At 40.3% G+C, this 21,284-nt stretch overlaps 2 protein-coding genes across 2 annotated transcripts in view; one reads left to right on the top strand and one right to left on the bottom strand.

Annotated features, from left to right (window-relative positions):
- Positions 1-823: 823 nt before the first annotated feature.
- The window catches only part of LOC134214641 (uncharacterized), a 205,824-nt gene continuing 185,363 nt past the window's right edge, over positions 824-21,284 (bottom strand). Inside the window, exon 2 of the mRNA XM_062693963.1 lies at positions 824-1,047. Coding sequence (XP_062549947.1) covers positions 1,025-1,047 — 23 coding nt within the window. The 3' untranslated portion in view covers positions 824-1,024. The remainder of the gene's footprint in view (positions 1,048-21,284) is intronic.
- Positions 1,677-18,272, top strand: LOC134214640 (protein singed wings 2-like). The gene is made up of 5 exons (XM_062693962.1): positions 1,677-1,795; positions 1,874-2,011; positions 16,522-17,027; positions 17,110-17,597; positions 17,661-18,272. The coding sequence occupies exons 2-5, from the start codon at positions 1,944-1,946 to the stop codon at positions 18,045-18,047; spliced, it is 1,449 nt and encodes a 482-aa protein (XP_062549946.1). The 5' UTR covers positions 1,677-1,795; positions 1,874-1,943; the 3' UTR covers positions 18,048-18,272.

The raw sequence follows: 21,284 nt of genomic DNA, 5'->3' as shown, positions 1-21,284 counted from the left end.
GCGTAGAGCTATGGAAAATTATGGACGAGAACAGCTTCCCTGGGAAGCTTACCAGACTGATCAAAGCAACGGTGGATGGTGTGCAAAACTGTGTGAAGATTTCGGGCGAACACTCCAGTTCGTTCGAATCGCGCCGGGGACTAAGACAAGGTGATGGACTTTCGTGCCTGTTGTTCAACATTGCGCTAGAAGGTGTCATGCGGAGAGCCGGGTGTAACAGCCGGGGTACGATTTTCAACAGATCCAGTCAATTTATTTGCTTCGCGGATGACATGGACATTGTCGGCCGAACATTTGCAAAGGTGGCAGAACTGTACACCCGCCTGAAACGTGAAGCAACAAAAGTTGGACTGGTGGTGAATGCGTCAAAGACAAAGTACATGCTTGTGGGCGGAACCGAGCGCGACAGGGCCCGCCTGGGAAGCAGTGTTCCGATAGACGGGGATACCTTCGAGGTGGTCGAGGAATTCGTCTACCTCGGATCCTTGCTAACGGCTGACAACAACGTTAGTCGTGAAATACGAAGGCGCATCATCTGTGGAAGTCGGGCCTACTACGGGCTCCAGAAGAAACTGCGGTCGAAAAAGATTCGCCACCGCACCAAATGTGTCATGTACAAGACGCTAATAAGACCGGTAGTCCTCTACGGACATGAAACATGGACAATGCTCGAGGAGGACTTGCAAGCACTCGGAGTATTCGAGAGACGGGTGCTTAGGACCATCTTTGGCGGTGTGCAAGAAGACGGTGTGTGGCGGCGAAGAATGAACCATGAGCTCGCCCAACTCTACGGCGAACCCAGTATCCAGAAGGTAGCTAAAGCCGGAAGGATACGATGGGCAGGACATGTTGCAAGAATGCCGGAAAGCAACCCTGCAAAGATGGTGTTCGCTTCCGATCCGGCAGGTACGAGACGGCGTGGAGCGCAGCGAGCGAGATGGGCAGACCAGGTGCAAAACGACTTGGCGAGCGTGGGGCGTATCCGAGGATGGAGAGATGCGGCCTCGAACCGTGCATTGTGGCGTCAAATTGTTGATTCAGTGTTATCTGTTAAGATGTTAACTAAATAAATGAATGAAATGAAATCATGCCAAAATCATTATTAACAAAACAAATTCATGTTTGATGGCACGTCGAGATTGCTGAATGCTGAAAACCTATTACCAATAAGCAGAATATCGATACCTATGGCGCGTACACTAGAACAGCGTGCTCGACACTGTATGGAGAGTGACCTTTAAGACCTTGATATCAAATAATCTAGAATTAGATCTGAATAAATAACAACATGTATTACGGCATATGGAGAAATTTTCTCTTTAATTATTAATTTTAATACCATAATCGATGACACTGAGATGGTTTAAAATCGTTGCGCTGAGTGACTGCAACTGCGCGTCGTTCAGTTGGCTTAGTTATAATGCATTTGCAAGAGTTAAACATGAAAAAAAAGAATAAGAATCAAATCCAATTGTTTTATTTTCAATAGATTGAATTTGGGCGCAATAAAATGAAGAACCGAACAGTAAGCCCCAGAAATTTGACACTGATAGAACTCGCTAAATTATTGCTTTATTTACGACAGTTCCCATTTTGGGAACCACTGATGCAGATGATGAACATGGCACGCGGTGTGGCGGTAAACTTTTCCAGATCGCGCTATCAGTTGCGGACTACCCGCGTCTGCGAGCGCCGGTTTTTGTACTTTTGGAGGAGAATTCCAAGGTCCTACGTCGCGTTATTTTCGGGTTTTTGATTTCGTTTTTTTTTTTCATGGGTCATACACGTTATGAAGGTACAACTATTTTATGCAAAGTAGATGGAGGCTACGATAATTCCTCAAAGCTTTAGTGCAGTTCAATTTACAACACAGTGTTTAACGTCGTTCAAATAAAGTCGTCCTCTTAAATTCGAGACCGTTGGTAAAAGGGCTCAGGTGGATCATGACTATTAGGCTCATCCATAAAGAAGCGTTCCGGACGTGGCTTTGGTGCTGGATCAGTTTAACTTTGTAAGTGTCATCGCTGTGTCTAGGTTCTGACTATTTTTTAAGCATCCATATAAATAGAACACTACCGGTGCTAACTGATGATGCGCGCTTTCCACCTCAGTGCAAAGTAAATAACATGTGATTTTAGCGTCTAAATGTTTGCTCTATTTCGAATTCTGGAAATACTGACTGTTACGTTCTTGTGATACTGATGAAATTGAAGCTATTTAAGCTTAGGCAAATTTTGTTTGAACGTCGCCAAATAATGTAAACGAGTGTTTGTAGCTTCGGTAAACATAAGACATGCGTTAATATACTCATTCTCTATCTCTTACGCTTTACTTGGATTACATCCCCCAACTGAAACATTGCCGTCGTTTGAAGTTTAATAAGTACCGCAACTGCTTTGTTTCTATGCCTACAACAACGCCTTGAAAAATCGAGTAGATTGTATTCTCGAAAATGCCAGCTACCTTAAGTATCGTCTTCTTTGTAATCGCACATCTTATCGCTGAAGGAGTGGAAGGTCCCTATAGTAGATGCTTGTACTGTCCCATCTAACAGCAATGGTGTTAATTAAGACGAGATTAAATTATCACGTCGGTACTCGGTTAATGCTTACTTGCAGATGAGTGGGAATAACATTTTTGGAGGTCAATGAGCAATATTATTCAAAAAAGTTCATAATCAATTAGATTGCACTGCTCATGATTTGATGCAAGAAATCTCAGTGAGCTCATAATCTATTTTTCTCCTTCTTCTTTTTATTGGCATCACATCCCCCACTAGGACATCGCCAGCTTAGAGTTCATTCTGCACTTCCACAGTTATTAACTTCGAGATTTCTAAGCCAAGTTACCATTTATTTATCCGTTTATCATAAGGCTAACATGGTAATGGAAATCTAAAAATAGATTCTGTGTGGATTCTGTAGAGCAGAATACCACAGTAGATCTCGGCACAGTAGCGGTCAAGTAACACAGAGTGCCTAACAAATAAATAAAGGAATAAAAAAAAACATATCCAACAGAGCATAATGGATACAAATTTTTCCAAAAAGTAGCCACTTTTGTGCAGTAAAATCATTTGTTTAGGGGAACTGTACCGGTTTTGGCCATGTTCCTAATTTGGCCAATTTTGCGAATAACTCCAAAAATAAAGCAATTCGCAAGGGTTTTATTAGTTCCAACAAGAGATATATTCCTCGGGCTTCAACGCTGCTTTCAACTGATTGATTATTTTGGAAAAATATGTATTTTTCAGAGTTGGCCAAATTAGGCACTAAGTTGGCCAAAACCGGTGCACTTCCCCTACTTGGATCATGTTCTTCCTCTTTGTGCTAAGCACAAGCAAATATGGCGGTCGATAGGAGGACCAAATTGAAATAATTTTATTTGGTGTACTAAACCAAGTTTGTTTTCCAAATTCTTTCGTGAAAAACATTTAACAACAATGATATTTTGTAATCCTCCAGATTTTTCAATTTTGACTGATACCTAAAAATAGAAAAATATATATGATTTTGTAATGCGCAAAGTTAAGGCGCGCGCGAAATTAGGGTACATCACGGTAGGGGCCCTCCTTAGCCGTGCGGTAAGATGCACGACTACAAAGCAAGACCATGCTGAGGGTGGCTGGGTTCGATTCCTGGTGCCGGTCTAGACAATTTTCGGATTGGAAATTGTCTCGACTTCCCTGGGCATAAAAGTATCATCGTGTTAGCCTCATGATATACGAATGCAGAAATGGTAACTTGGCTTAGAAACCTCGCAGTTAATAACTGTGGAAGTGCTTAATGAACACTAAGCTGCGAGGCGGCAATGTCCCAGTGGGGGATGTAATGCCAATGAAGAAGAAGAAGAAGAACGGTAGTGTCCATATTTTTTGGAATCATTATGTCATCCTAGGAGTGTGTTATCGCTTACGTTAATATACTTAGTAGTACAGCTCTGTTCGAAAAGCACTTTTACAGTTTTTGATTGATATTTTACTTTCAACCAAGGCATGCTTTTTTTCAATAATATTTTTTTTCAATAATACCTATTTTGTCAAAACAAAATTTCTTCTAAAAAATTTGTCTCTGGGGGGGTGGTTTATGTCCAAAGCCACCCCCGTGGCTACGCCACTGAACCTGGGTGCTGCGGATAAAGCTGCTTTTCTGCTCTCAAGCGAGTAGAGGGATATTTTGAAATCACTCCTATAAGCAAAATTATTTTGCAGTTACTTGGCTGTCAAACATTTCCTGCTTTTCAAATTTCTGTTTCCATGCTGCATGAGGGTGCACAAATTCGCGAGACTCTACATGACTTTACGATGGTTTACAAACATTCTTGCTCCAATCAGCTGCTGAATCTCGTGAAATTTCGTAACGAGTGCATTTTAGTTGCATTCATACTAATTTTCCACTCAATATATAATTGGAAACTATTTGTTACAAAGAATAGAAAACTCGATCTCAGTTTATTTTTATTTTTATACCCAAATAAGAAAAATACTTCTCAATATAAGATCTAAAACGAACATAACCTCAATAGAAAATTTTGGCTTCAGTTTGACAACCAAATCGTCATAAGACGAGTTTGTACAATCCCATTTAATTCCACCACTTAATTCGTACCTTGACAGATACGTATTTCGACCTCAACAGTAAAGCCTGTCCACGTTAAATTTCGGACAATGCGATAATGTCCAAATGATTATTAGCCACTTTATCAATTTGGACGAGAATGAAAATACGCTAAATGTATTACATACAGCGGAGAGATTCAGCTGTGTGTAAATTGATCTTCTCAGTGTTTTGTGGAAATTGAAAAAAATCGCGTTGGAAGACGGGTGTTCGAAATTTAACGTGGACAGGCTTTAAGATCGTCTTCAGTGTCTCGTACTTGACTCGACTTGAAGAAAATTATCGCAGTTTACACTATTTATACTATGCGTAGGTAAGGTCGAAATACGTATCTGTCAAGGTACATATTAAGTGGTGGAATTAAATGGGATTGTACAAACTCGTCTTATGACAAACGAAGACATTCCACTAAAAACAACAATCAATATGAAACTGGTGATTTTTTCGTGGTTCCAGTTTCGCATGCTCTGAACGGTCTTCGGTACCCAGACATGGAAGCGTCGCTTCAGTACGTAATCTATTAATGCCCCCTTCAGATTTTTTTTAGTACTGCTGTCATAGCAACATTTTCGTTGATTATCTTTCCAAACTAAAACAAACTACAAAATTAATAGCCGGTGGAGGCATATACCGATGCAGAAGCGGTGTGTAGTGGGCAGTTTCCCGGGCTCTCTGAGAAATTTCCCGTCGTATAAACGATTACGGTTGACAATTCCGAAGATCCGATTCACACACCGGAATTCATAGATCTTTGAAAAGACGCCAACTGGAGGTTTTGACCGATCATGGAATGCGATTGTTGAGCTACTTACATCAGCATGGATAATCAGAGTACAACGTTTTTGCACGAATCGCCGGCGATACGGGTTTGCCTAACGATTAACATTATATTAGCATTAAACTAGTCTCATTCCAGGGAGAATCTGGTGTAGTTGGAATCGAGAATGACACACGAGTTTTTCCAAGCTGCAAAACCCTAGACAACCAACAAAGTCCGCTCAAAATGTGCCAACCTTTTTTGCGGGATAAAGCGTCTTTACCAGCTGTAGATTCCGCACAAGAAAAAGTTTCTGAAATCTGACAGCAGTTTATTAAACGCTTCAAAACTAAAATGATACAAAGGGTATGAGACAGTGTACCTAGATTATATCGGTTGAACTTACATTTCAGTGACCTTTATACATAGTTCTATGGTTCCAGAATCAACTTTGAATATGCTTAGTAAGGAACTGTGGACGTGACATAAATGTAATAATTGATTCTACGTCTGAAGAATTACACCTCGCTTAGCTAATAATTCACTACCTTTCAGATTACAATTTCAGATTCACAGTTGCATTCATTCATTCATACAACATGTGCGGGAGAGGGTTAACTATTTTCCAAGTAGAATGAGGATTAGGCCTAGCTTAAGAGCTGCTAAATACTCGAGTAGATTTTAAGGTGGTTTAAGCGTGCAAATGCGTGGCTCTGTGGGATTTCCAGGTCGAATCTGTGATTTATTGTCTAACCTCGAAGATAACTGCCACGTGATTTTAAACAATAGGCCACTATTGTTACAAGTTGATCTTGATCGTTATGCTACTAGATCGCCCTGTGTCGGTGAATTCCAAATCCTTCCGATTAAACCAAATCTCGATCAAGGATAAACCAGATAACATCATGTCTTTGGTAACAAGTTAACCTGATGGCTAATTGTTCACGTAAAGCAGGTAACAAACCCGCGTTGCCGTGGATATTATTCTTGAAAATACCGTCACCTATGGTAAACCATCTTTTAGGAGCACGGGTGGGAAAATCCGTTGCGTTGTTCTCGCCTTACGAAACCACCCCCGGAACCGACTCGAAGAGTGTACCGCTCCGGCGACGAGCCAGTGACTGCCTCCCATCTTTCGATAGTGCGAGAATCAGGAGAATTGCCATCGTCCGATCCACACGAACGTGAATTCCACCGCTGAAACCAAACTGCCCCTTACAAATGTTGGAGAACGCTTTTCTCGATTTCCGCCCGGAAGAAAATCCCCGAAGGCTTGGCCAATTACCTATCGATTCAATTCCTCAACCTTTTAGACATTGGAATAAATTCCTCAGTTTTAAGAGTTGATCTGAAAAAAAATAAAAATAATAATGTTGAAGGATATTAAAATTATCGTAGAACAGCCGCAAACCATAGGAAAATAATAAATAAACAGTCAGGATGATAACCTTGACAACAGTAGAGAATTAGAACAATTCAAATTTTTGTTGAAGCGTTGCTTTATTTTACTGGGTACCGAAATATTAGTACATGGAACCATAAAATAAGTACTAATTTGCTCTGACCACAACATCTTGATTATTATATCTATGCTAAAAAGCTCAAAATAATTTTCTTAACCAAATCGTTTCTATTTGCACCACCCAGATATGAACTAACTTTTTGTTAACATTAACTAGACCAAACATCTGTATATTATGTCCATTTGATTGCCTATGTTCAGGGGTAATGGAAACTCGATTTCGATTTCGTGGAAACTGCGTTTGGGCACCGTTGCCGGAAGAGGATGAGTTCAATGAAGTCCCTCTTGCGAACTGCTGGAGTACAGTCAAAGTAGCCATGAACAACGCAGTTGAGAGCAACGCCGGGTATGTGGAACGGAGGTGTCGTATAGATTGATTCGATGAGGAGTTCGGACAGATTCTGAAGCAGAAGAATGCAGCGCGGAAATCCGGTAGAATGTGGAATGCTATAGACAGCAACGGAGGTAGCAGACCCGCCTCTTCTGGGAGAAGAAACGCCACCTGGGAGAAGGGGAGTGCGAGGAGATGTCGTTCTCAAGAAACACGCAAGTTTTATCACTTGAGTGGCGCTGAGACAGCAGAAGAGACGACTACATCAGTTCAGCGGACGATGTGAACCAACCAGCCCTCACATTTAAGGGAAACCCTGGGAAGCCATCCAACAGCTCAAGAACATCAGGATGGGTTTGGAAAAGCTTACCAATTGTCTGTACGGTCTGTACAGATTGATAGTCAGAATCGACGAAACAGAACTGCAACTGGAGGCATGGAAGGGGATCCTTGGCCTGCTTTACAACTTAGTATTCTATTAGCATTTCCTAAGTTATTGTTTGCTTTCTATGCCCGCCATACCATGAGTATATATCTTGTGTGGCAAGTACAATGGTACACTAATTATGTTATTATGTACACTAATTATGCCCAGAGAGTAGGGAAAGATTCCAACCCGAAAACATCCTAAACCGGACGGAGAATCGAACTCGCCATCTCCGGATTGGCAATGCTACGCCTTTGCTCGCAAGGCTACTGGATACCCCCCAGTGGCAAGTATACATACCATTAAAACCATAGCAATAAATCTTCCGGACAGAGCGATAAACACTCAACTGACAAATGTCGACGGTCAGTAGCATCATCACCTTAGTGCTAAACATTGATAAACCGAGCCAATCATTTATAGCTCTACTTAAAAAAAAACAGACATACTCTGAATTGCGGTGTTCATATAGCTCGTCAACGTAGTTTACCTACTTATAATTGATTATCTGTCCTATTCAGCCATAAATCACAAGTGATATGGTACAGGTGTCAGATCTCACATAGTGTGTGGATCGGTTGAGGAGAAACCACAAGTCAATCAATGGATACCGGAATCAAACAATTTGATACCACTATAGAATACGAACAGCAATTTGTAAGCTATTGAAAACTGATGAGTGGCACGTGATAAATTGAGAAGATTGAATTCATTTGGAGTAAATTGTGGGAAAAACGGGTGAACAAAATGTTTATTTTGACAACACCAACCACCACAACAAATTTAGATAATTCCTCTTGGTTCTCAGTCCACGGAAGCATGCTTCGCAAATTTCAATTAGTGATTATTTCTATATAGGGGAACTGTTCCGATCTCCATCTCATCGCTAAACAAATAAATACGTTCAATCAAAGTTAATTGCCTATTTTCGGGGATTAAACCACCCGACTTGGACGTTAATTTACAATGTTATGAAAACTCATATGTGGATATGTACGATATGTGGAAGATATTGATTTGGAAAATGTATTGGAGGTAACCACTTTCCCTTCGATAGGACTCGAACCCATGACCCTACAGTACGCTAGACTGGTGCTTTAACCAACTAAGCTACGGAGGACCTCCGTCGGCCTTCGCAACCTAGCGGCTATTGAACGGGCTTGAGATTCCTAATTTGGACGCATAGTCAAATCACTCGCAATCCATTTCTCAAGTCATCACTTCCACATGTGTATGTGTATCACTGCTGAAAAAAATCACAAAAATGATAAACAAACCAAATTCCTTTCCATTGCTTTGTTTTTGATGGGATGGAAATAGGAGCTATGAGATGAAGTGGCGAACCGTTCCCCTATCAGATTTTATGTTGGTTAGTTTCAAAGAGCATTTACGAGCAGCAAGGATAAGAATTAAAACTATCGCTACACCCAACGGATGGCACCCAACGGATGGCTGATTTTGATACAGTTGTGCATAAGAACATTACAGAAACTGTATAATAATTTGGCATATACAATATCAGAAGATTTTGATACAACCATTTTATTGAACTCTTACAATTTTTTTTTATTTTAAAGCCATGTCCATTTAGAATCCGGAATAATTTATTGTATTGCAGCGGCACGGAAAGTGACTGCTGCAAGAATTCTTTTACAGCGGCTTGTCTACCTAGGCGCCCACTTGCTGTGGTATAAATTTCACGAAGTTTCGGACAGCGTGTCAAAAACTATTCCAGATGGAAGCCGAAAGGAAAGAAAAAAGTCTGCACACCCACGTTGATAATCCTGCTCATTGTCGATGGAACCTACATCAAAATGGATTTCCTAGCCAAAAATTCTACACGGTGACGGCACGAGGAGTAGTTCCTGCGAGGTTTAAGTTGGATTTTTGGACAAACTTGCAAAAAAAACGGATTATTTTGGCAAGGGATATGCAACTGTGGGACAAAGACCTAAGTGTTTGTGGCGAATAGGTCGATGGACTCGAAGTTGTACAAGGAGGAATGTCTCAAAAACCGCGGTCTACCTTCCATAAGGTTCATAAAGGTCCCGTGAAGTTTTGGCCAGATTTGGCGAGTTGCCACTACAGCCGGGTAGTCATCCAGTGGTACCGCGATAATAACGAAGATTTCATCGATAAAAACATAAATCCACGTAACTGCCCACAGCTCCGGCCCATCGAGATATTTTGGGCAGTAATGCAGCGGAAGCTTAAGAAAAGTGGAAAAAGTGGAAAACAGCTCGGGTCGCGACTTAGATGACCAAAATGTGGAACAAATGTGCCAAGGAAGTTGACTGCAGAGGTGTGCAACTTTTGATGAGAGGAATAAAGAAGAAGGTGCGAATTTTCACTAGAAACAAGAAGAAATTATTTGTATCAATAATTTTTCCTTAAAGTACAGTGAATTACCCTTGTTTTGATGTATTAACCTTCTTTGTACGTCAATCCGTTACCGAGATACAGATGATTTTATTATTCCGGATTCTAAATGGACATAGCTTTAATACAATATTTGTATGAAAAGCTTAGATTTTTTGTATGAATACCTTGCAGAATTATATACACTCAACCCTCTTTTTACGTCACGAAAACCGAATGTGACTGATCATAATAATTGGTTTACAGTTGTCATTTGAGTGATAAAACGGCCTACTTTTTCATACCAACAGAATGGATGCTTTAATGACCATTATGCAACTCAAATGGGTTGCATAATATTCATTATAGCACTCATTTGGGTGCTATAATGAAAAACCTACATTGGGACAGTAGTTACATGACTACATTTAGCTGAATTAGTTTGGGTGAGTGTTTTAATAGTGTACTCTAAGCGTCTCGTAATAAATGAAATGGTTTGTTAGACATAACATCACAATTTTTCAAAGGCAATTGCATCCATCGCTTCATAGCTTTTCAAGCTATGCAATTTGGCACGATAAGATGGAATCTTATTGTTCTCTGCCGCAACATAATTTATTGGCATGAATGATCATGTGGAGTAAATTCGATTGTACAATTTTGGTATAGATTTATCATATTAAAGCCCATTTTTCGTCATTGCAAAACTCGATTTTTTCAGCACTCGTAGTATTTATCCAACTCGGCAAGCCTCGTTGGATAAACGTACAACTCGTGCTGAAAAAATCATCTTTTTGCAACTTGTTGCACAAACTACTATTTGCTAAAATTTCTATTATTTCACTTCATTTATTGATCGTTGGATACTTTTAAATAAATTCACTTGCGTCTTACATGAGGTATTGTAAGATCTCTCCCATTCCAGGCATATGAGATGTTATAGGATCTCCATATTGTCCTGGAGTTTGAATCAAATGGTCTACCGAATCAACCAAAGCCTTCATGATGTCCCAAGCCGTGGTATCAATTCAATTATGTCCTCCGTGGATTTGTCTTTCACTTGCGTCTCAAAACAAGACATATGAGGTGTTCTAAGATCTCCAAATTGTCCTGGAATTTGAATCAAATGGTCTACCTTATCAACCAAGGCTTCCACGATGTCCTCAGCAGCGGTGTCAACCCTAACGTCTCAAATACAGGCATATAAGATGTTGTAAGATCTCCAAATTGTCCTGGAATTTGAATCAAATGGTCTACCGAATCTACTGAGGCTTGCATGATGTCCTAAGCCGCGGTATCATCCCAATTATGCCCTTCGAGTATTTGTGTTTCACTTGCGTCTCAACACAAGACATATGAGATGTTATAAGATCTCCAAATTGTCCTGGAGTTTGAATCAAATGGTCTACCGAATCAACCAAGGCTTCCGCGATGTCACCAACCGCGGTATCAACCCAATTATGTCCTCCGATTATTTGTCTTTCATTTAAGTCTCAAATTCAGGCATATGAGAACTCCAAATTGTCCTGGAGTTTGAATCAAATAGCCTACCGAATCAACCAAGTCTTCCATGATGTCTCCAGCTTTGGTGTCAACCCAATTTTGTCTTCTGAGTATCAGTCTTTCACTTGCGTCTCAAATTGATTTCATTGACTCGGTAGACCATTTGATTCAAACTCCAGGACAATTTGGGAATCTTACAACATCTCATATATCTGGATTTGAGACGCAAGTGAAAGAAAAATACTCGGAGGACATAATTGGGTCGATACCGCGGCTTAAGGCATATTAAGTTTGGTTTAATAGATGATATAGAGCATGCACCATTTAAAAAAAGAGAGATAACAGCTATTTAATTACGCTTGTAGACCTTAGGTCCCTGGTTACGCATGTAGACTCCAGGAAATTCTTGGATGCCCTGGAATAGAACAATTGTTGAAGGTAAATGATAAATATATACGAAGCATCTACTTTGTTCTTTGGGTTTCTAAGAGTGCCTTTTCAGTTGTTATTCTGCTTCCGTCGATCGTGGACTTCTAGCAGCAGACTGGTTTCGGACTGCGGTAACCGTTATAGGTACCAATCACTTTAGATTATTTCATTTTGTCTGCTTGTTGCTTCGCTTTTCTTTGTTGCGGTAGAGTGCGAAATGATAGAGAATACGGTTCAATTTCGTTTCCCTGTTTCTGCTCCTCGGCCAAACTGGGTTGAGATCGCCGGGTTTGTGCGGCAATTAGATGTGGATGTATCGTCTATGGAAACAGTTTACAAAACAGCAATGGACAGATCACTGTTTGTAAAGTTTGTCACACTGGATGCAATGCAGGAGAAAAATGTGGAACCAAGAAAATTTTGTTATTCTAGTGGAAAGACAGTTGAAGTGAATATGATGATAGCAGGCAGTAATGTTCACTACATCCGTGTATTCGACTTACCCCAGGAATTACCGGATAGTGAATTATTGTCACGTCTTGTGGAATACGGAAAAGCAGAGCGTGTGATCCGCGAAAGATTTCCGCCCAATTTAGGATTGGACCACATGTTTACTGGTGTGCGAGGGGTATATCTGGATGTTCAGAAGGAAGTTCCATCGTCGCTGAAAATACTTAATTGGACCGGCAGAATCTATTATCAGGAACTTCGGAATAAATGTTTCGTGTGTCGAGAAGAAGGCCATCGGAAGGACTTGTGCCCTCAATGGAAAAATAGAAGCCGGGCAGACCAGGATCATGGCAAGCAAGTAGGAAAGGGCAGAGAGGGACAAAACAGAACATATTCCGGAGTAGTGATCGGATTTCAACCTACAGCACCTGAGCAATCGTCAGTGGAAATAATAGAAAATGAGGTAATCGAAGAGGATGCAGTAGTGTTAGACACTGAGTCGACGGCAAAACGGAAAACAAACAAACGGAAACTGTGTCCATCCCCGAATCTATGATCGAACGCGAGAAGTTGGCGGAAACAATGAGTTTCAAAAATAAAACTGATCGGATCTGGGTAGTCAGCGACGAGATCAAACTACGGTAGCACAGACCGTTCGCCAATTTTTTTTAACACGGGTCTTATTTATTAGTTTCTCGGTTAGCCTAAACTTTTACAGCTTTTGGAATACCACCTGAATTTTCTTTGATTTTTTGTTATTTTTTTTCGTGGGGTGAACTCATAGTTTCATTGTCGCTAAAGGTCATAATCGTCTAAAAACCAATCGTGTAAAAAACAATCGGGTGTATTTTTAATTGTAAGATTTGTAAGATAATATATTTAATATACTAAAAAAATAATAAGTGTTATTATCATTTAGTATATTTAAATATACTAGCGTTTCATGCTGAAAAATTTTTTTTTTCTTCCTAAGCAATGGAAGGGGGAATCTGCTCAACAGACATCCTGGGTTGTCCAGGAAGTGCGGGGTTAGGGGCCACCTCAAACAGCAAACGAGGGAAGGAGGACTACATCCCCGACCCGCTAAACCGTTTCCATTGCCGCCAAGCCCATCGTCCCTTCGGTACAACCAGAAAGTATTGCTTCGGTGCGTGTCCTTGCAGCATCGAACATCGTGACCCGCTTTTTTAGAAGAACACCATGGTATCGTGCCAACGCATTGCCGGCTTTCCAGGTGGCCTTACAACGCCCTATGTCCTCGGAAGGTGGGAAGGGTCGACTTCGCGCCTGCTTCCCTCTGCACTGCACTGTCGCCGCAGTGCCGTGACGAGCTCTTCGACTTCGGTGATCTCGTCCAGGTATTTAACCCTTAGATTCACCTTCGTCGTGAGTGCCTTCACCTTGATCGTCTCGCCTTGGACTTCCTCCGCCAACTTATTGTAGACGGCGCCCTTTTGCGAGACGCCCTGCTTCAGCTCGAGGATCATCTCGCCCGTCCGGGTACGTCGGCGCCGAGTTCACCGAGCTTGACGTCACTCGTCATCGCCTTCAACACGTCCGAGTACTCAGCCTCGTTCGTCTTGATGACTAGGGCATCGCCCCTGGAGCGATTGGCGCCTACTCTAGACTTCTTGCTACCCTCATTCGCCTGGGCCTTTTTTTCGGCCCTTGACGTCTTCGGTTTCCTCTTGTTCTTGACCAAGGTCCAGGAGGCGACTGCCCTCTCCAGCTTGGCGTCCAACATCGACTTTCGAAGTTTCAACAAGCTCTCCTTGAGGTCCTTACTGATATTATGTTTCAATGACACAAAGTCGATGATGGCGTCCAGCTGTTCCGTCGCCACCTCGAAGGCCGAAAGCCCATTTCGTTTGCGGTTCATCGCCCTTCAAGCCTTGGGCCGTCCATAACCACTACCGGCATAGCCGGGGAGAAGGTTAAGTGACCCACGCTGGCGCTGCGCACCGAGCTGCCGACTATTGCCACTGACCTCCTAGGCGGAGACCTGAACAACCCACCTCTTGCGAAAGGGTTGTCGTCTACACGCAACCACTAATTGAAGAATTGAATTGGTTTTCCATTTTGCTGAAAATATTAGACATAGACCAATGTACTGATAGACAAAATCGTAGAGGAAGCATAGTCTAACATACAAAATATTTCGAAAATCCGCCTATGAAATGAGTTACAGTAATATCCCGATTTTATCACCCCCCTGGTGAATTTTGGGGTGATAAAACAGGGTATGTGACAAAATTGTAATTTTCTTTTTCCAATTTTTTAATTCATTCCACAAATATGAATCATTTTATGCCTTGGAAAGGCCAAATGCGTGAACTGTACCCGTTATTTCTTGTCAAAATTGCTTACAGAATATTTCCCAGGTACTCAGAAGTCGTTCGTAATAAAAAATAGAAAATCAATATTGTTTGTGGTATTATTTACGAAAATAAAAAGAATGACAAAATTTTTTGGGGTGACAAAATCGGGTCGAAAACGTGATAAAATCGGGTCGAAAACGTGATAAAATCGGGGGTAGACAAAATCGGGGAGTGACAAAATCGGGTCAACACTGTATTGGCTGAATACTAAATTTCCATAATCTGAAAAACTGATATATGTAAGATTTACAATGTTCTGAAAACTCTGATGTAAATTGGAAGATTTTGATTTAAAAAATGTATTGAACTCACTCTAATGTGAACGTGTACTATACACATGGATTGTGAGTGCTTTGACTATGCGTCTGATTTGGGAATCTCTGGCTCATTCAGTATCCGCTAAGTTGCGAAGGCTGTTGGTTGGTTTTTGGTTGAAAGTACCAGTCTAGCGTACCGTCGTGCGGGGCTTCTTTTGAAAAATCAGGGGCTACTTTGGATATTTTAAAACAAGAATTATAACGAAAATTACTATAAAATTGTCATTATCACCAATCGGGTGTCTTGTTGATGGTTGGACGACAACTTTCTGTTACAAATTTGGTATTTTTTCCGTTTAGTTTTTTCAAAAAATTAAAAATCCAAAGTAGCCCCCGGAATCAAAAGAAGCCCCGCACGACGGTACTCAGGGTCGTGGGTTTGAGTCCCATCGAAGGAAAGTGGTAACCTCCAATATATTTTTCAAATCAGAATTTTTCACACAATGTACATATTTACATCTGAGTTTTCAGAACATTGTAATTTAATGTCCAAGTTGGGTGGTCCAATACCCGGAAAATAGGCAAATAACTTTGACTGAATCGGTAATAAGATGATAAGTGCGATCCCTGGCTGGCGGGTGGAGGGCGGGTTACATGTGATAATGACGTTAACCGCGAATTAAAAAGACGTATCGTGGCATGGTGGAAAATGGTTAATGGCGTAGACGCATGAATCACGATTACAGTAGGCTAAACATGTAGTGCGTATGCCGGAAGAGAGACCAGCAAAAGTATTGTTTACCAGAGAACCTGGACCTCGGCTTCGTGGTAGACCCCGCACTCGCTGGCTGTGTACAATCGAGGAAGATGTGCGAGAGGCCAATGCGACCTGGAATTACATTCTGTTTTGGTATAGGACAAATATTTAGAAAAAAAAACCCTTATTAATCCACCTAGCGGTAATTATGCCTTTCTCGAATAATATTAGAAAAATAGTATTTTGGCCAAAACTCTTGAGCCCATAGTCCAATCTGGTCAATTTTCAATATGAAACGAAGGAATAGGATTTAAAAAAATGAGCTAGACTTTTCACGCATTTTTGTATTGGAAAAATCTATTTTGATCATAACATTTGAGTCCATTGTTTCTAGCCAATTTTCAATAGGAATCAAAGGAATAAGATTCCCGGCAGCAAAATAAATTTTCCATGTAGAATTAAGAAATTGCCAATAAGAAAATCAAGTGTGAGCAAAAAAATATATATAAAATTTCCACAAATAATGCAAAATTTCCATAAACAATTGAGAACTTTCCACCTCTGGAGACTGATATATGTAGACTAGATCTTCACATTAACCATACTGCCGGTTTTCAATCAACAGTCCAAGAGACGAACATTTAAAATCAATTACAACCCATCATCTTCAATTGTCTCACAAATCAATTCATAACCAATCAATATGGATCGATTCTATTCTCTTTCGTTCGTGCAGCTACATTCATTTGCTCGTAGCAGAGCTTCCGTTAAGCCTGAAGAATCTGGCGATTGAGAACATCGCTATCGAAGAGTGCTCCAATCAGCAAAGATTATTCGAAGCTCATCCCCGGTGCTATTTCGATGAACCGAACAAAACGGTTTGTTTTCGCGGGATCGAAAATCGACGGATTCGTCATTTTAGGGCTCGGTACAACCGCAACACTGAGCTGATTCTGTGCCACTGGCCATGGAAAAGTTTCGATCCGTATGATCTTGCCGAGCTGACGCCCAACATCGAGAAGTTTTCGATCATGGGTGAACATTTGTGGACGTTGAAAGAGGATTTCCCGCCACTTCCTTACCTGTGGGCAATCAACATCACGGGAACAAAGCTGAACTTCACGAGAAACACAACGTTCAGTGAATTGACAGCGTTGCGGCAGGTGAACATGCGGGGTAATGCTCTGGTTCGGGTCGTTCCTCTCGAATTCAGCAGCGAACACGTCGATGTCTTTCTTCATGGTAGGTCCTACTTAAAAATGGCTTTTTATAAGTAATGAGGTGAGCCAAGTCTCTTTAACTAATGTTCAGAAGATCTTTGCAGGTAACCCATGGAACTGCACAAATGACATGATTTGGTTACTTGAAGAGCAGAGCGGATTTTACGCTGATAAATCTACGCTTGTGTGTAAGGATTGGAAGTACACCGGGCGACCCGTACTTACAGCCATGGAATATAAGCGAAATCTGCGGGAACACTGCCGACATGAAGAAATTCGCAACTGTACATGTCTGATTTCTTATCTACGTCTGAGCGATAGCGGTCGTACCTTTCATCCGTTGATTACCGTTAACTGCACAGGAAAAGGGTTCTACGATCTCCCAAGCTATTTACCGCCGAACACTACGGTGTTACACGTGGCAAATAACAATATTACATCGGTGGAGAGGTTAACCACAATAGACCACTACAAAAAGGTTCAGCACATCTACTTGGACAACAACAAGATCGAATCGATCGATATTCTCGAGGACAGTATATGGTTAGACAACTTTCGAATTCTGAGTTTACGTGGGAATAAGATTAGTAGGGTTTGTGGTGCTGATTCTAATAAATTGCAAATTTTGTTAAACATGTCTTCAACATCGTTTCAGATACGAGTCTACAGCGTGGAACATGCCTTCGAGCGCAACAGCAACGTGGGACAACTGTACCTGAGCAACAATCCGTGGCGTTGTGGCTGCCGTTTTGCCACCCGTATGCAAGCGTTCCTGCATAAGCACGAATCGGTGGTGGTGGATTCGCGCAACATAACGTGCTACATTACGGACGATGATGGGCACAAGTCGTATCACTACATGATGGTTTTGACCCCCAACGATGTGTGTCTATTGACGGTTCACAACAAGGCGGCCGTTTACGACATACTGAGTATTCTGTTCGCCTCTTTAATTTTACTAATAGTCATCAAGCTAGCATACGATTACTACATCTATCGGAAGTATGGGAAGTTGCCGTGGCTAATAATGAAGATGCCGTAAATGTTGGATGGGTATGAAACGCGAGAGCAGAAGGAGCCAACACGGGCTTGTTGTTTGTGATATCGAGCAGAAGGGGTGCAATGATGACGCCGAGACGTCGTGTCGCGCTCAAATATACTTAATTACATTTGTATATATAATAGGAGCTGTAAATCAAATGGTAAATAGACAAAGAATCTCATGTGTAACTGATATTGCGTTGGATGACCCAATGAGAAAATTTTCCACATGGTAGTGAGGCGATGGTTCGTCAATCTCATGACTATATTTGTATAACGAATCGAATCAGTCAAATTGCTGGAATAAAATAGGAATTTTAAGGGAAAATTATTTAAGCTCTTTTAGTGGAATGTCTTCACTGCCGTCTTACGCATATTTGTCCCGTGTTTGCTGGGATTTCCTAAGTACATGGGTCAATTATGCGTAGAACGGCAGTTTACCTGTCATAAGACGAGTTTAGTACTACATATTCCATTTAAGTCCACCACGTTTTTTTACAGGTACTTATTTCGAGCTCAACTGTGTGGCCATCTTCAGTGTTTCGTTCTTGACTCGACTTTTTGATATTTAACTTAACTTTCTTAATTACCTTACAGTACATTTATCTATTACATTTCTCTTAGTGATAAGAGTTCGGTAAAATGGAAGGCATCGGCGTTTACGATATGGGGCCGTCCCGAAACCACGTTGTTATATAGGGGGATTGTGGGGCTGGTTTGTTAAATGAACGCGATAAGCCACATGGAGGGAGGGGGAGTTTAGCTCCTGAAACACGTGTTTTTTTAAGAGCCAGTTCGCGAGAAGCGCGACCCCCTTTCCAAGGGAGGTTGCAACGATGTTCTTGATTTGAATGAAATTTTCAGGGTTTGTTCATATATGTAAGAGAAGGCATTTTGCAAATTTTCAGATTTTTTCATTGAGGGGAAGTGGGGTAAAACGGCCCTTCAAAAATTATTGTTCAAAAATCGCCAAAAACAAAAAAATGCAATAACTTTGGCAATGAGTGACCGATTTTGTTTAAATTTTGCACGTTTTTTCTACTCAATTAGTACTTTGTACCACGTGGTTCATAGGGTTATAAAATTGTTTACTTTAGGAGACAATTGACTTTTTCGATAAAAAATGGTCGTTTTTCCACAGGGCATATTTTTTACCAACAGATCTAGGATAAAAAACTAAACCCGTAAGGCAATTAAGGAACTAAAGAGCTTTCATCTCATATATAATTCAGAAGCGCCAACTCAAGAATTTCTTAGAAAATCGCGAATTTCTGCAACACTGTTTATTCTTAAGAAAGTTCGCAATATTGTTCCACCAAAATATATTCCCACCAGTTCCTCCATGGTGACGTCTTAATTGCAAGAACGATGCATGGTTCAAGAACGACGTAAAGCAAAATCCAATGCTTTAGCTAGTTTCCATCCATTCGGAAGTGAGAACATTTGTTTTGGTACTTTGTTTGTTACATTGGTACTTCAACACGGTAGTCTATTCCTCGGTGAAAAAAGCAATAGATAGATTTCTCAAAAAGTATTGCAAGCTGTTACTACCCAAGTACTACTTCTTAGCAAACCACACCTTATGGTTTGTTGGAAATATGTTCATATAAGGTTAGCAAAGATTTCAAGAGAAAAAGGCTGATATTTAAGGCATCCTTTTTACAATCAACTACACAGTTTTGTTGAGGTACTCAAGCACTTTCAGGTGGTGTAAATTAAGCCGAGAATAAAACAGTTTTGCTTTGTAATCTTTAAATTAATTGATTAAGCGATCTACAATTTACATACTTTATCTATGAGTGTAGAAACATGTATCCTAAAATTTGAAGTATTTTCATGAGGGGAGTGTTTTCAAATCGTCAGACAATTGATACACTATCCTATTCAATAGTATACACATTATATTGTTACGCTCTCCTTGTAAAAAATCAGCTCGTTGTAGAAAAAAGGTTTCTCCTGTATTGTACAAAATGAATGCAACTTTGTTAAACTTTGGAGTGTTTTTTACACAGTTGTGCAAACATAAAATCGAAGGTATTCCATTACCTATGAGATAAAATTGTCCAACTCTTGAAAATATATACACCCGATTAGAACTGGTATAGTCCATTCAGTCAAACATTTGGTTTAGATTGTTTCTCTGTAATATTGGCTAGCAGTTTGAAGGTTAGTAATTCAAAATGTGTGAATGGTAAACGGTTTGACGTTTTTGCATAATAAACTTGCAGAATTTGGTTTAAATTGATAATGATGGAGGATGAAAGAGAGTTATGAATCCCACACAATCGTTACAAGCTACAAAAACAAGCCTATGGTAACCTGTTGCAAGTAGGTACAAAAGAAAAATATAATCTAAGAAGCAGCTCCACCAACAAGCATGTTCAAACGTTACGAAATTGCTCATTTGCCGTTAAGAATAATTGTTTTTTGTTCGCATAGCTGTAAAAGCAACATCAAAACCGGTACCCACAGTAATTGTAGCTGATTCAAAAAATATCAACAAGTACTTTCGTTGAATCCGTTCATTTTTGTTTCAGTTTGCGAAGAACGTGCTAATGTTTAAGGAACTTAATTTGGTCCTATTTTACTTCTATTAAAAATTGTTCTGCAAATAGTTTGCTATCTAATATAGATCAGCGAAGGATATATACGTATCTATTGAGACGAAAAATATGAATGAATTGAAAGGAAGAAGAAACAGTGTTTTAAAACGTATTTTCTGCTAGAACTCACAGACAGTTTCCCCAGATCGGAAAACATCAACATAAGTAGGGTCAAAATTTGTGCGAACTTTCTTTTGAATAAACAGTGTTGCAGAAAATTGCGATTTTCTTAGAAATTCTTGAGTTAGCGCTTCTAAATTATATATGAAATAAAAGCTTTTTAGTTCCTTAATTGCCTTACGGGTTTAGTTTTTATCCTAGATCTGTTGGTGAAAAATATTCCCTTTGGAAAACGACCATTTTTTATCGAAAAGTCAATTTTCTCCTAAAGTAAACAACTTTATAACCCTATTAACCACTTGGTACAAAGTACTAATTGAGTAGAAAAACGTGCAAAATTTAAACAAAATCGGTCACTCATTGCCAAAGTTATTGCATTTTTTTGTTTTGGCGATTTTTGAACAATAATTTTGAAGGGCCATTTTACCCCACTTCCCCTCAATCAAAAAATCTGAAAATTTGCTAAATGTCTTCTCTTACATAAATGAACAAACCCTGAAAATTTCATCCAAATC

The sequence above is a fragment of the Armigeres subalbatus genome, chromosome 2 (genome assembly GCF_024139115.2).
Source record: "Armigeres subalbatus isolate Guangzhou_Male chromosome 2, GZ_Asu_2, whole genome shotgun sequence".
Taxonomy (NCBI): domain Eukaryota; kingdom Metazoa; phylum Arthropoda; class Insecta; order Diptera; family Culicidae; genus Armigeres; species Armigeres subalbatus.
Note: the sequence above shows the minus strand (reverse complement) of the source record. Positions and strands in the feature narration are given on the sequence as shown.